Source organism: Felis catus, chromosome A3, assembly GCF_018350175.1.
Source record: "Felis catus isolate Fca126 chromosome A3, F.catus_Fca126_mat1.0, whole genome shotgun sequence".
NCBI classification, from domain to species: domain Eukaryota; kingdom Metazoa; phylum Chordata; class Mammalia; order Carnivora; family Felidae; genus Felis; species Felis catus.
Genome location: NC_058370.1, coordinates 46617639 through 46630479, shown reverse-complemented (window position 1 = coordinate 46630479; position 12841 = coordinate 46617639). Strand labels below are relative to the sequence as shown.

Genomic DNA, 12841 nt, shown 5'->3' with positions numbered 1-12841 from the left:
TGTTGCTTTTCCCACCCTTAACTCTGATCAGCACAAACACAGAATGGAAAGTGTCAGGGAAATGGGGATGATGGCAATTCAGGACACAGGCTAGGTACATAGAATAGTGTTTCTTCGGAGAGGCCTTCTTCCTGGGCCAGGTAAGCCCATCCTCCTTCTCCTGGCAGCAAGCATGGACTCATGACAGCCGCAAACATATAAAACACATCTAAGGACATGAAGACACGCGGAGAGGTCCAGTGACTTGAAAACATGCTTCTTTTTCATACTTTATTCCTATTATCATTTTGAGCAGCTTCTCTGTAGGGAATGCTGGCACAGGACCCAAGGCTCAAAGTTCAAGCCTCAATCCTGGCTCTCTGATGAGATGGTGTCACCTAGTTTTTGTCCCCAAGCCCCCAAGCTACAGTTCGCTGTATGGTCCAGAGAAAAGAAACCAAATAGCTAGTCCTCAGCATTCTTATCTATAAAATGGAACTTTTTTTTAAAGGCAAGACCCTTTGAAAACCTGGGAACAAAAGTTTCTGCATGAAAAATAGCAGATATTCTTTTGTGATTAATACCTTCAGCGGTACGATTGCATTAAGACGCAGTGAAAACAATCTCCCCACTGGCTCCCTCTGTTAGTCCAAACAGGCAGCTCCACTTACAAGCAAAACCTTCAATTCAAAAATCTCTTCCATCCATTTGAGAAAGCCAAACACAGGAAAGAAAAACAAAACAATTAGCCAGAGACCCCTGTGTAGTTAGAAATCCCTAGATTGTTTGGTAGCCTGGGATAATTTTCTTTCACTTTCGAAGTGTTAGAAATGTTCTGGAAAAGTCCTCATTGTTGCTGTCTTTTACCCATTTTATTCCTCTAAGAATTAGCTTCATTTTAGCATGATTTCTGCATAGTGCCTCTCTGCCTGGACATTCCTGGGACAAATCCTTGAGAAAGCTCCTCCTTCACCTTCTCCTCCACCTCCAGCCCAACCCAGGATGTGAGTGTTAATGAATAAACCAGTAAAATAACTCATTCTTCATAGTGTTCATGCTGGAAATTGAGGGGCTAGAGCAGGTGACTACACAGCACTGCAGACTGGACACAGACTTGCTCACCCTTACAAAGCGGCCTTCAGATGCTCTCTTTTATTCAAAGGCAGCCACGTTTTACAGGTGATGCCACACCGTCACCAATGACATTTTAAGGACTACAACAATTGCAGTTTTGTGTCCAGGGTCCCGCCACCAGTGCGCCTGAACCTGGAAGCAGCTAACAGCTCTTGCGTCCAGCTCTATGAGACATTTTCTGGGGTTTTCCAACCCTCGTCCCCTTGCAAACCAGAAGCCAGATTGCACCTTTGTACCCGGAAGCAGTCTGTGGTTTAAATTAACAAATGTGCTGACCCCTGAAAACAGAAAGGGTGCTGATGCATTTATATTGTGTCAGATTCCCTCCTGTTAGGTGTGGAGGGGTGGGAACGGGAACCTCCAGGGCACGCAGTTTTCTAACTAGAGAAAATGCCAATGGCCCCAGTGCCCCCTACTAGTACCCCAATCTCCTTTGGGGACACATCATCTCAGGGAAAGCAAAGAGAAGTTCAGCCAGTAGGCATGGAGAAAATACAGATTATCAGACAATACCCTGGGGGTGAGAGAGGGGACAGGACAGTTCATCCGGGTTTTGCTTGGGTTCATTAATATTAAAATATAAAATAAAGGCTATGGCCTCTCTGTCCATTTCCTAAGTTCCGGACCCTTCCCTTTGCGCTGGGGGAGCTCCAAGAGGTGGAGACTAAAAAGTCCCAGCTGCCCAGGAAGACTGTCGAGGAGTCCAGTCTGGGGCTCACCTGCGAGGGGGTGTAGGTCAGGAATGAAAAGAAATGAAAAGAAATGGAGTCACCGTAAAAGACGCTGAGGAGACAAGGGGGAGAGGAGCACAGGAAAGAGGGCACAGTGGTGCAGAAACGGATGGAGAGAGGGAAGGAGGGAAAACAGAGGGGAGAAAAAACTAAGAGGACAAAAGGGAGGCAGGGAAACGTGAGGAAGGAAAGAAGACTGGGTAGGAAGGAGAGGGGAAACAAAGGGAGAGAGGAAACAAAGACCGAAGGGACGGGACTGATTCCAGGGGGAGAGGGGAAGGGAAGCGGGAGGAGGGAAGGGAAGAGGGAGGGGGAGGGGTGCCGAACAACCTCAGGAGAGGTATGAAAGGACACTTGAGGCTGGCCGGGGAGGGAGGCCACGTAGGCGCAAGGATCCGGAAGAGGGTGCCACAGTCTAAAGCCAAAGTTCAGAAAAGCCTAAAACTCCTGGGCGGCAAAGGAAATGTAGCCGCCGGGCCGATGGGCAGGGCGAGATCTGGGGGCCAATGGGGCGGGCCCCCAGCAGGCCGGCTCCTGGCACCTCCTCGGTGTGTCCAGGGTCCTGCGCGCGTCGCCGGGACTGCAAGGCCGAGCTGCGCGCCCCGGTCCGCCCGCGGGTCCGCTGCTTGCTCCGGGCTCAGGGAAGCGCTGCCCCTAGGAGGTCGAGGCCGGGATGGGCAGTCCGTGTAAGCCACTCAGGCCGTCTGGGGCCTTGCCGCCGGGGCTGGGAGGCTTCCGATCGGCCACTGCGGGAGGAAGCACAGGGACATCGGGTCACTGGTTGGCGCGGCGCAGAGCGAGACACCTGGAGGCCCGGGACCTCCGCAAATTCGGGTGACAGCGCGAGGATCCGGGGTCGACACTTTAGGGTGTTGGAAGAAGGAAGCAGGGACCTGCACTCTCCATGGGCCCCACGCGCGCGCTAGCGCGCCCACCCTTCCAGATCCCCTTAAGGGAGCCACTCCAGGGCACAGACTTTGCCGTTTTGCAAACGCTCCCTGACCGAGGCCCGGGTGCACTTGGGTTTGCCCCGCACGCTCTCAATAAAGGAGACGATGGGCTCGGGGCTGCCCGGCCTAGTCGTGCACCCCGGGGCGAGGAGAGGTTCTCAGCTCCAAGACCGCAGGGAAGGAGACACGGAGCTGAGACCCGCGCGCCCCTCCTCCAATGGCCACCAGACACCAGCCACGCGCGCAAGTCGTGGGGGGAGGGGTGGGGGGAGCTCCCAGCGGGTCAGGTCCGCTGTCCCTCAAGCTACTTGGGGCGCTCGCGGTGCGCAGGGGGCAACCTAGTGGAAAGCGGGTCACCAAAGCCGCCCCTAGTGGACGGCCCGCGGCCGCTTGGATCCCTACCACACAGAAGGCGGCCGTGCTTTAAGTGGGAGGCCGTCTTCGTTCTGCCCTGCGGCCTGGGGACCCAGCTGCGATCCCCCACTGCGGAAATAGCATGCCCCGGGGCCTACGGGCCTCCGGATTAAGTGACAGTGGATTTGCCAGATCAGACGGCATTCTGCGTGTTGCTCTATTATTTCGGGTTTTGGGAAGGGGCCCAAGCGCTGCCGCTGGAAACCAGCAAAGTGACGGCACGATTGGGCAACCTCTGTTTCTCCTTTCCCAGCCCCCGGCCGCTCAGCTCTTCCTGCTGGAGGCACAAATTGTTTATACCTAAAGGCTCCCATTTTCAACTTTCTTTCCCCCACCCCCCTTGCAAGTGCTTTTTTAAAGGGGTAGCTCAAAGCGCCTCACTTTGGGATGAGGGGGAACACTTTCCCCTGCAGCTGCCCGCACCCCAGTCCCAGGTGCCGCTTGCCGCCGTGGCTGCGCGGAGCTGGGCCGGATGACCCTGTTGGAGGGACGGGGACTCTCTCTCTCTCTCTCTCTCACACACACACACACACACACACACGCACGCACGCACATATGGTTTCGCGGAGGTTTTGAAGCTATCTGAAGACCTTTTCAGGACACAGTGATCAGTCTGCTCTCCCTCGACTCTCAGCTCCTTCCTAAACACAGTTGTGTCCGCTCAGCCAGCGAGGTCTATAGACCCTCGCTTTCTACTCTGTGCGATCGCTTCAAGGTGAGGACCTGCTTAGAAAACATCAGAGGAGGAGGAGGTTTCTCACCTTTGGGCCGGTTGCCTTAGACATAAGCGAGAAAATGAACTGGTAAAAAGTTAGCATCCAGGAGCCCAGAGATAGATTCCACCCCAGCCTAGTGGGGTGACTCCTGCAGCTGAGTTTTTAGTTCTGTCCACACCAGGCCCTTACCACAGGACCTTTCCTCCCCTCCTTTCCCACACGCAGGGCCCAGGGCAACGTGAGTGGCTGCATAGGGAAGGCCTGGGAGGCTTGAACGGCCTTAGGTGCCCTGCATGCTCATTTAATCTTAGTGGGCAGGAATGGGGACAAGCGTTTTCAAAATACTGGGACTGCGTTTGCAGGGCCACTGGGACCTTGGTTGGGGCGGACACAGGAGGGATCTGGGAAGGGGTCTCCAGGCCAGGTCAAAGGAAAGCGGGCTGGCCGCTGCTGGTCTCTCCCACAAACGCCTGTACCCTGTGCAAAGTTTGCTTTCTGGATTAATCCTTCAGGTGCTAATCCCAAGCAGAGATGACTGGAACAAAGCTTCAAGTTATGTTTGACAAATACAACATATTTTCTTGGAGAAAAGCAGTATCTTATAGATTCGATATTCAAAACCTTAGTCTTTCCAAAGACACTATGGGAGGGATTTTAGAACCACAAGATTTTGATGGTTCCAGAAAACACACTGTAAATTATAAATACTAGCTGTCCTGAGCGAACATCTGGTGGCCTCTGTCACTTGTCTGGAGGCAGGGAAGGTGTGTGTGGAGATGGTCCTGCTCTGGCTATTACAAGAAAGTGGATGGGTGTTGAGATTCCCAGAATATCATGTCCCCTCCAAATGTAGAGGAGGCTGAACTTTCTTATTCTCTCAGGCCCCAAGAATTAAACTTTCCTTTCACAGATGGAAAACATAAATCATATTTTCTCACTTACATAAGAGGGAGCCCAGCTTCACTACCCTTTACCAAGATAAAATTAATATGTTGCAATGCGTAATTTGACATTTGATTTGGTAACAGTTAATGTCCATTTGCACCTGATTTGGAGAATGCATTGAAACATATGTATGTGTAGATAAGGAGATACAGTATTGTGTGTGTTGTGCGTGTATGCACTAGATGACCAAAAGTATTTGCTTTTTACTGAGCATTCATGATATTCAGTTGCTTTCCATACAGAAATTGTTACTGAAAAAAATTCCTACTATTCTTCAAAACTGAACAATAATTAATGATAGTAACTTGTCTTATGGGATAAGTGTCTTTGAAGATAATTTAAGTAATGATTAGAGAAATTAAAGGCAGTGATTCTTATTACTTTGTAATTTTTCAAAGACCAGTTGGGGAGGGGGGAGGGAAAGTGAAGGTCTTTGAAGTCAACTTTTCTGCCAGTGAGAAAAAGGGTGAAACTCCATGCCCCGAGTAGGCATGTAATTCTCATTATTTTTATGTTCCTGTTCAAACACTAACACTTGAAATGCCAGCTTGAGAAATCGTTTTCGATGATGAACCTGATTTATTCAATGATTCTTTACCTAGATCTCTAAAGAACTATGGGGGTCAGGAAATTAAGGTATTAGTAACTAAGGTAGCTAATTATTGCTGTGGATTTTGAAAATGGGTGGGATATTTCATAATAGAAAGCAAATATGCTGGTAAAAAAAGGGCCATGAATGCCAGTGTCATTCAACGGCTCTGCATTTCTGAAAGAAAAGTATCTTCTAAAGAAAATTAGCCACCAACGAATCCCCCCTCAGTCAGCTAGAATTAGTTTAGAATTCTGAACTGTATGTTTTACCTGTGAATTGTTACCTACTCATCATAATTTGTTTCTCATGTAGAGTTTGAAATTTCTCAGGACAAAGTTTGTTTGGTTAGCAAACCAAAGGCATTATTCTGGAGGTATGAGTCCATTTTCTGAAGTCTTCCTTCTCCCTGAGATCAGCCCAGGGGAAATCATTTAAATTTGTGGGTATACTTTTCTATTTCAAATGAACCTGCCTCGTTAAATGATTTGTGTAATGAAGAAAATTCTGTTTCTATTTCTAATTTAGCAGATAACCTCTAGCTGCTGAGAAAACAGGAAGATTTGAGGTCAAGAACAAGACCCTGAGTAAAGCAATCATCCTGAGACCCCCCACCCCCATTTGCCCTTACATATAAAGCTTAAAGGGATATTAATATTCAGTTTTGTAATTTATACTCCAACATGGTTGTGCTCTAAAAGAAGTGGAAACAGCAATTTTTTTTCCTCCACTTGACTGCTACTGTTGACATCTTAATCTTTTCTCTCTCTTTCAGATCATGCTGTTGATCTCACTGAAACTACGTGGAAATACAGCTTTTTGCCTGGACGTCACAAAGAAGGACTTCTGCCTTGGCAGGTGTGAGGCAGATCAGACGGTAAAGATCCCTTTGTAATCTGGAACATCCCTCTGCCCCACACTGCCCTCCAAGTTTGCTCAGTCTCCTTCGCTGCTGGGAAGGGAACTCCTTCCTTTTCTAGGGTTGTAGAAGTTGCAAAAATCTGGTGATGAGAACCTCCTCGATGCAGGAAGGTTTGAAATTAGCATGTCCAGTCCTTCCATTCACCAACAAGGAAAGGGAGACTCAAGAGCAGGTGAGCTTTTCCCAAGTTATAGGAAAAAATAGCACCCAGAAGGCAGTGTAAGAAGATGCCCCTCGCTGTTGACCATCAATTAAATACCTCAAATCTGTTAAGTGGACTTCTCGGAGTGGATTTATGGAGGGAGAAGAGGAAGGAGAATTTCCAGCTGCATTTCCCATAGAAACAAGGATGCCAGATCACACAGAATTCAAGAGACTAGACTTGGGGATACATGATTGAAATGTTCTCTCCATTCCCAAAGCATGTGTTTAAGGAAATGAATCAGAGAAACCAAGAAAAAGAGAAAAAGAGAGAACAGGGGAAAGAAGGAAGGAAGGAAGGAAGGAAGGAAGGAAGGAAGGAAGGAAAGGAGGGAGGGAGGAAAGGAAGAAGGAAGGAAAAAGAAAAGGAATAGGTGGTGCCTGGAAGAATCCAGCTGTAGTCCACAAAGCTCTGCAAGCCACAGAAAGGTGAACCTGAAGGTGCTTCTGGACCCTTCAACAGATGGAAAAATTGAGAGCCAGAAAGGAACAATAACTTGGTCAAGGGCACAAAACAAGGTTGGAACCTAGGAGTCCTGTTTGCCAGCCTGACCCTCTTCCTCTCTCTCCCTACAATTCAGGAAAGACAGTCCTGAGGCCTCTTTCAAACTCTACCTGCCTTTCCAGGGACAGAGCATATACACCATACACACCTGTTAAAAATCAATCTGCTCCAAGAAGCTACAAGTTTAGTAAAGATTTATGCCTGGGACCCACTCCAGCTCTCCTCTCTCTTCTCTCTCTCTCTGCCTCTCTCTCCGTCCCTCTCACCACGACCCAGCCCACACTCCAACACCCTTCCTAACCCTAGGGGCATTCATCCGACCCCTTCCCTGCCAGCACCCCTCACCTTCCCGGCTGGGATGCTTGAAGGTCATCGCTGCGGCCAGCTCCCCGCCGTGCACAGTGACGCCGGCCCCGGGGGGTGCCAGCGGGGGGCCCTGCGCGGGCGACCAAGGCGGGCCGGGGGCGAGGTAGCCGCCGGCCGGTGCGCTGTACACGCCGTGCTGGTTGGAGGCAGGGTAGGCGCAGGCCGGGAGGAAACCGCCTACCGCAGAGAGGCCAGAGGCCGACTGTGAAGATCGAGAGGGACAGACCATCAGCAGCAGGCAGTCCCCGCGTATTCTCCCGCAGGCGCAATTACTGAGCTGGGGGGGAATCCTCATTTCCCCTAGCTATCCCCTCGGATCCCCACGGTAAGCCTGGCCGCTAATTTTCCCAGTAAGGACTCTGGCAAAGTGATGTCCATGTAAATTGTTATAAATAATAGTGAGTGGTTAGGGGGTCATGGTATTTACCACCCAAGATTTAGAAGGGAGTCCTCTACCATCTGTGTTCCGGGTTCCAGCTTTTTAAAATAAATGTATCTTGGCAAAAGGCAAGGCAATCCCCTGGACAGGCAGCCTCCCCAAACTAGCGCGATTGAGAAAATGAGAGAAATCTGTGGCGCAGACTCTCGCCGGTGGGGTAGCCAGACACACCAACACGTTCGCCGGCCTGGGGAAGAGTTCTCTTCCCTTTCTCTCTGCCCCCACCCTCCGACCCTCCCGCTCCCCAGTTAAAGACAACTCCTTCCCCGGCGCGCGCCGCCTGGCTACCTGAGTGTATTTAATGTCTGCGTCCAAGGCAGGTTTTTCGAGACCATTCACTCCAGGGGTGGCCGGGAAGGCCGTGCGGTTCACGCCGGCCCAGTCTTCCATCTTGGGGGAGTAGGCGGCACCTTCGCTCCCAGCCAGGGCCCCTGCGGGGACACAGGACGGATTAGAAGGGGCATCCCAATCTGCGCTGGGCACACGCGCGGCCCTCGGGCCGGGACGTTTCCACACAAGCCTACAAGCACTTGGCCGAGGGTCCTCCGGAACACCTGAGATACTCAAAAGCTCAGAAAGCGATCGGAGGCAGAGGGGCGGCTGGGCACCGGGTTTCGCTTTCACTCCTAGCAGGGCATAGGGAAGAACGGCCTGCTCCGCGCTCCTCCCAGACTTCCACCCGCTTGCCGCGAAATGGGAAGTCTCTGGCGGGTACTCGGCCTGTAAGGCAGGGGCTGGGCGCACTGGGCCGAGGCGCCTTTCCGCTGTCCACAGATGGCACCCGGAATGGTCCAAGTTCACATCCACAGCAGGCTCATGACTATTATATGGATTCTTCAGTCTGGACAGGCGTCTGGAAGGCGACACAGAACTGCCTCCGGAGACCTACCGGATCTCCCAAAAGAGGCAACAACACAGCCACCACATGCTTCTCAGATGCATGTCTGCTCCTCCAGCACTTCGTGTGCATGGGGAACCAAGAGAAGACTCCAGATCTGAGCACAAGCCTGATGAGGTCACCTCCCAGCCAAACGCCCACTGATCCTACCAAGGGAGCTTTGGCCCTAGCAGGTGGCCCAGGCTGGGTTTGAATCAGGAGAAACAAAGCTGTGCTGGGCCTCGGAGGGACCCCAAGGCATCTGGGGCTAAGCTTTCAGTTTCCTTCCAGCTGTCCCTCCCTCCTCTCCCTTGGGATGAGGTGAGTTTTGCTTTTTACCCCCTCCTGAGTCTGCTCACCTAAGAGCACGCCATTCCCTGGTCCGCTGTTGGGAGAAGAGGACAGTGTGAAGAGACTCACAAGTTCTTCCTGAGCCCCAACCATGACTGCCCCAAACCTCCCTCCCTCCTTCCGCTCCCTCCCACTCCTGTTGAGAATGAGGAGCAACACTTTGCTGTGTTATAATTGCAGGCAACGAGCAAATCCTTGTGGCTCTCCCCTGACCCCCGCGGCTGCAGCCCTGGGGCTCTTGTAAAGGAGACCCCAGCTCCAGGAGCTACAGGGCCACTGGGCCTGCTGGAGATCCAGGCCACTTGACAAGACCGGCTAGACAACCCCCCTTTGGCCTTTACTCAAAAGAGCCTTTGGGCCTGAGAAGAACAGAACCCTCTAGGGTACGGTAAGGGAACCCAAAATATCGGGATAGAAGAAAGGGTCGCAGAATTGACTCTGCGGTTTGTTTAGCTTAGATCTGGTGATAGGAGTTTGCATACTTTTTGCAAGAATGAAAAAGCGCAATTTCAGGCCTCTGAATTTGTGGTCGGCGATTGCTGTTCCATTTGAGAAATACTTTCCATATTTGTCATAAAAAGTTCAAGATGTCCGAGGACTCCCACAGAAGGCGCAAGACCCTCAGTCTCCCTGGCCAGCCCTGAACCCTCCCTTGAGCCATAACCGGTCTGAGGAGGATGGCAAGTGTGATCCTTCACCCGAATGCCCGCCAGCCCACCCCACCCCCCAATCTCCCAATTCTGCCCCTTCCAGGAACGCAACAGAGGGTCGCTGAGACTGACCTGTTTGCTCCATAAATGTTCGGATGCCCAGGATATTGCTGACCGAGTGCGCCGAGGGCCACGAACGGGGAATGCTGACGTGGCTTGCTGTGCCCGGGACCCCGTGGTGGCTGCCCATCTTGGCGCCCGTGGGCGACACAGGGCTGGGGTAGGGGTATTGGTAGATGTGGTTGTAGGGCAGGGCCGGCTGAGGCGGCGGCTGCTTGCTCGCCTCGTAAGGCCCCGGCTGACCCAGGCTGCCAATCTTATTGCGCAGGATTCGGCTGATGGAGCTCACAGAGGGCACGTTGTATTTGTCGCAAACGCCGTCGGCCAGCAGCCGGTCGCGGATCTCCCAGGCAAAGATCCCAGGGTCGCCCTGCTTGTAGTCCCGAATGTGCTTGACCACGTTGGGGGTAGTGACACGAGGTTTGCTGCCCCCGATGGCCCCGGGCAGGATGGACCCTGTCTCGTTGTAGCGCGCCAGGATCTTGCTCACGCAGCCGTGGGATACGCGAAGCTGCCGGCTGATGTCACAGGGTCGGATGCCCAGCTGCGCCAGCTCCACGATGCGCAAGCGGATGGCGTTGGGCAGGGGGCGGCCGTTGACGAACACGCCGCCCAGCTGGTTCACCTCGCCGTACGTCTGCTCTGCGGACGCGCCGGACGACAGTAAACGGGAGGGAGAGAAAACACCGGCGGGTTAGCCAAGAAGGGTGGCCACACCAGACGAGGGGCCGCACCAGGCGCGCCTCTGAAAGTGACCGGCGGGCGGATCCTCAGAATCTGCGAGCAAACGGACTGTGTCCGGGCTCCGGGAATGGGCACCCGCGTAGGGACCGCGGAGGGGGACGCCGCGCGCTTCAGCCCTGTAAGCCCTTTCTCGACTTTTCACGCATCTAATTGGAGCATCCCCTCCTGCGACATGCCGAACTCCCCCACCCCCAACCCCCGAGGGTTGGGGGCGTGCGAAGAACGCGACTTCTCCGGGACCCAGGACCCAGGACCCGGGACCTGCTCTCCCAGGGAGTGCAGGAGAGAGGGAAGGGAGGCGCCGGGACGCAACCCGCCTCGTTTGCCCGCCCGCGCCCTGCCTGCCTCCCGCCCCTTACCCATAGCGCGCGGGCCAGCCAGCTGTCTGGCGCCGAGGCGGCCGGGGCTGGGCCCGGCGCAGTCCGGGAGAGCTCGGGCGCCGCCGCCGCGGGAGAGGCATAGAGGGAGGGCGCGCGCGAGTCGTGAGCCGCGGCGGACGGGCCGCGGGCTGGAAATGCGCCGTGCGCCGCCGCGGAGCGCGCAGCCGCCCTCCCCCGGGCGCTCCCAGGACACTCTCCACGCCCGCGACCCCAGGCCTAGAGTGAACTTCATCCGATTAGGAGAAATTCGTCTGATCGGGAGGCTGCAGAGTGCGGGGATCAATTTGACGTGTCCTCCACGTCAATCTCGGCAGTCACGCCGGAGACGCGCGAGTTGGCAGCTCATTGGTTCCCGTCACTGCACCCCAGCGCCCCCCTCCCGGGCCTGAAACTCTACCCCCCTCCTCCTGTCCTCCTCCCCCCTCGGCCCTCTTCCGGGACCCATCCCCCCTACACACACACACACACACACACACACACACACCACATACACACAAGTCCTAACCCCAGCCGGGCCTGGGACCTTCCAGGGTCTTGACTCCCCTCGAAGCCCCTTACGCCTCCAGTTTCGAGAATTGTGGGGGTAGTCATTTCAAATTGGTGACTATTTATTAGTGCTAGCATTAGTCGTAGAACTCGTTTTGGGTTTAGTTTTATTGTCACTTCCACCAACATTGCAGCTAGGATATCAGAGGATGAGTTGATCCTAGGAAAGTCGTTGGTGTATGGCTGCCTCTACCGCCTCTTTCCCCGGGGAAGGGGCCCGGAAAGAGTGGTGCCAGTGCCCAAGTTCCAGGCATGGGTGCGTCGTGGTGAGTGCTCAGCGTGGTGCTCAGTGCTTGCCGGGGAAGGAGGGGGAGGCTAGAGCCTAAGGCGATTTGTGCTTGAGCAGACTCCTCCGTGTCCCATTTCCAGACGACACCCCAAACCTGACCATAGGAAATCTTTGCAATATTTAATTGCCATCCACTCCATTGGGATAGTGGCGAGATTTCAGTGATGTGAAAAGGGCACATTCTAGATTCTTTCTGCTGACAGGCCCACCCACCCGAACTCATTTCTGATAGATGGCACAGGCCGCAGGTCGGAAAGTAATTCCCACCTGCTGCCCCCAAGAACAGGGATCCTTCATCCTCCAGACGCCAGGCTTGTCCTGGCGACTTGTGGGAGGTCGCATGTCCTAGCTTCCTCTGTAGGCCTAAAAGGCAGTTCCTTTCTTCCAGGCCGGGAACCCCACATTCTTCCCCTCCCAGGCGGCCTAGCCTCGTCTGTCACACAGCATCCGCGGCTTCCGGGGGTCCTCGTTCAGTCACTGAATAGTCCCTTCGCCTTTATTTGTTCTTGTGTTTACACAGCCCCGAACTCTTTGGCCTTAGCATTTCCCCGTCAACTCTTCTCCATTTGTATCTGGGTCAACGCCCAGTTCTGGACTTCCCACTCTGTGTCGACAACGATGGCAGTCCCAGAAGGAGCCATGCAGTGGGGTCCAAGAGATGGCAGGTGGAGGGAGAACGCTTCCGATTTTGCACTGAACTAGCAAGAGGAGACCGGGACCTGGGAGTCCGGAGCTTGGGTTCAGTAAGTGCCAAGGGCATTCATTGGCTGACCTGGCCGGAGCAGGAAGGGGGACGTAGGAAGGAGTGCTCAGTGCTCAGGACTCCCAGCTCTCCTCGGGGGACCGGAAAGATTCCCCTGTGCTCCGTCCCCTAAGATCCTAGTGTTTGGGAGCCTACAGAGAGCTGCGCACTGCCCCACCCCACCCCCTACCCGCTACAACGCTGCCGGAGGCACACCCGAGCAGCTCAGCCTGGGGAGCCGAGGCGATCCT

General features: G+C 53.9%; 1 protein-coding gene across 1 annotated transcript; it reads right to left on the bottom strand.

Moving 5' to 3' along the window:
* Window positions 1-240: 240 nt before the first annotated feature.
* Window positions 241-11342, bottom strand: PAX1 (paired box 1). The gene is made up of 5 exons (XM_003983829.5): window positions 10993-11342; window positions 9902-10531; window positions 8180-8322; window positions 7432-7654; window positions 241-2590 (listed from the first exon to the last, which is right to left on the bottom strand). Exons 1-5 carry the CDS (start codon window positions 11243-11245, stop codon window positions 2499-2501), a joined length of 1341 nt encoding a protein of 446 aa, XP_003983878.1. The 5' UTR covers window positions 11246-11342; the 3' UTR covers window positions 241-2498.
* Window positions 11343-12841: the final 1499 nt, after the last annotated feature.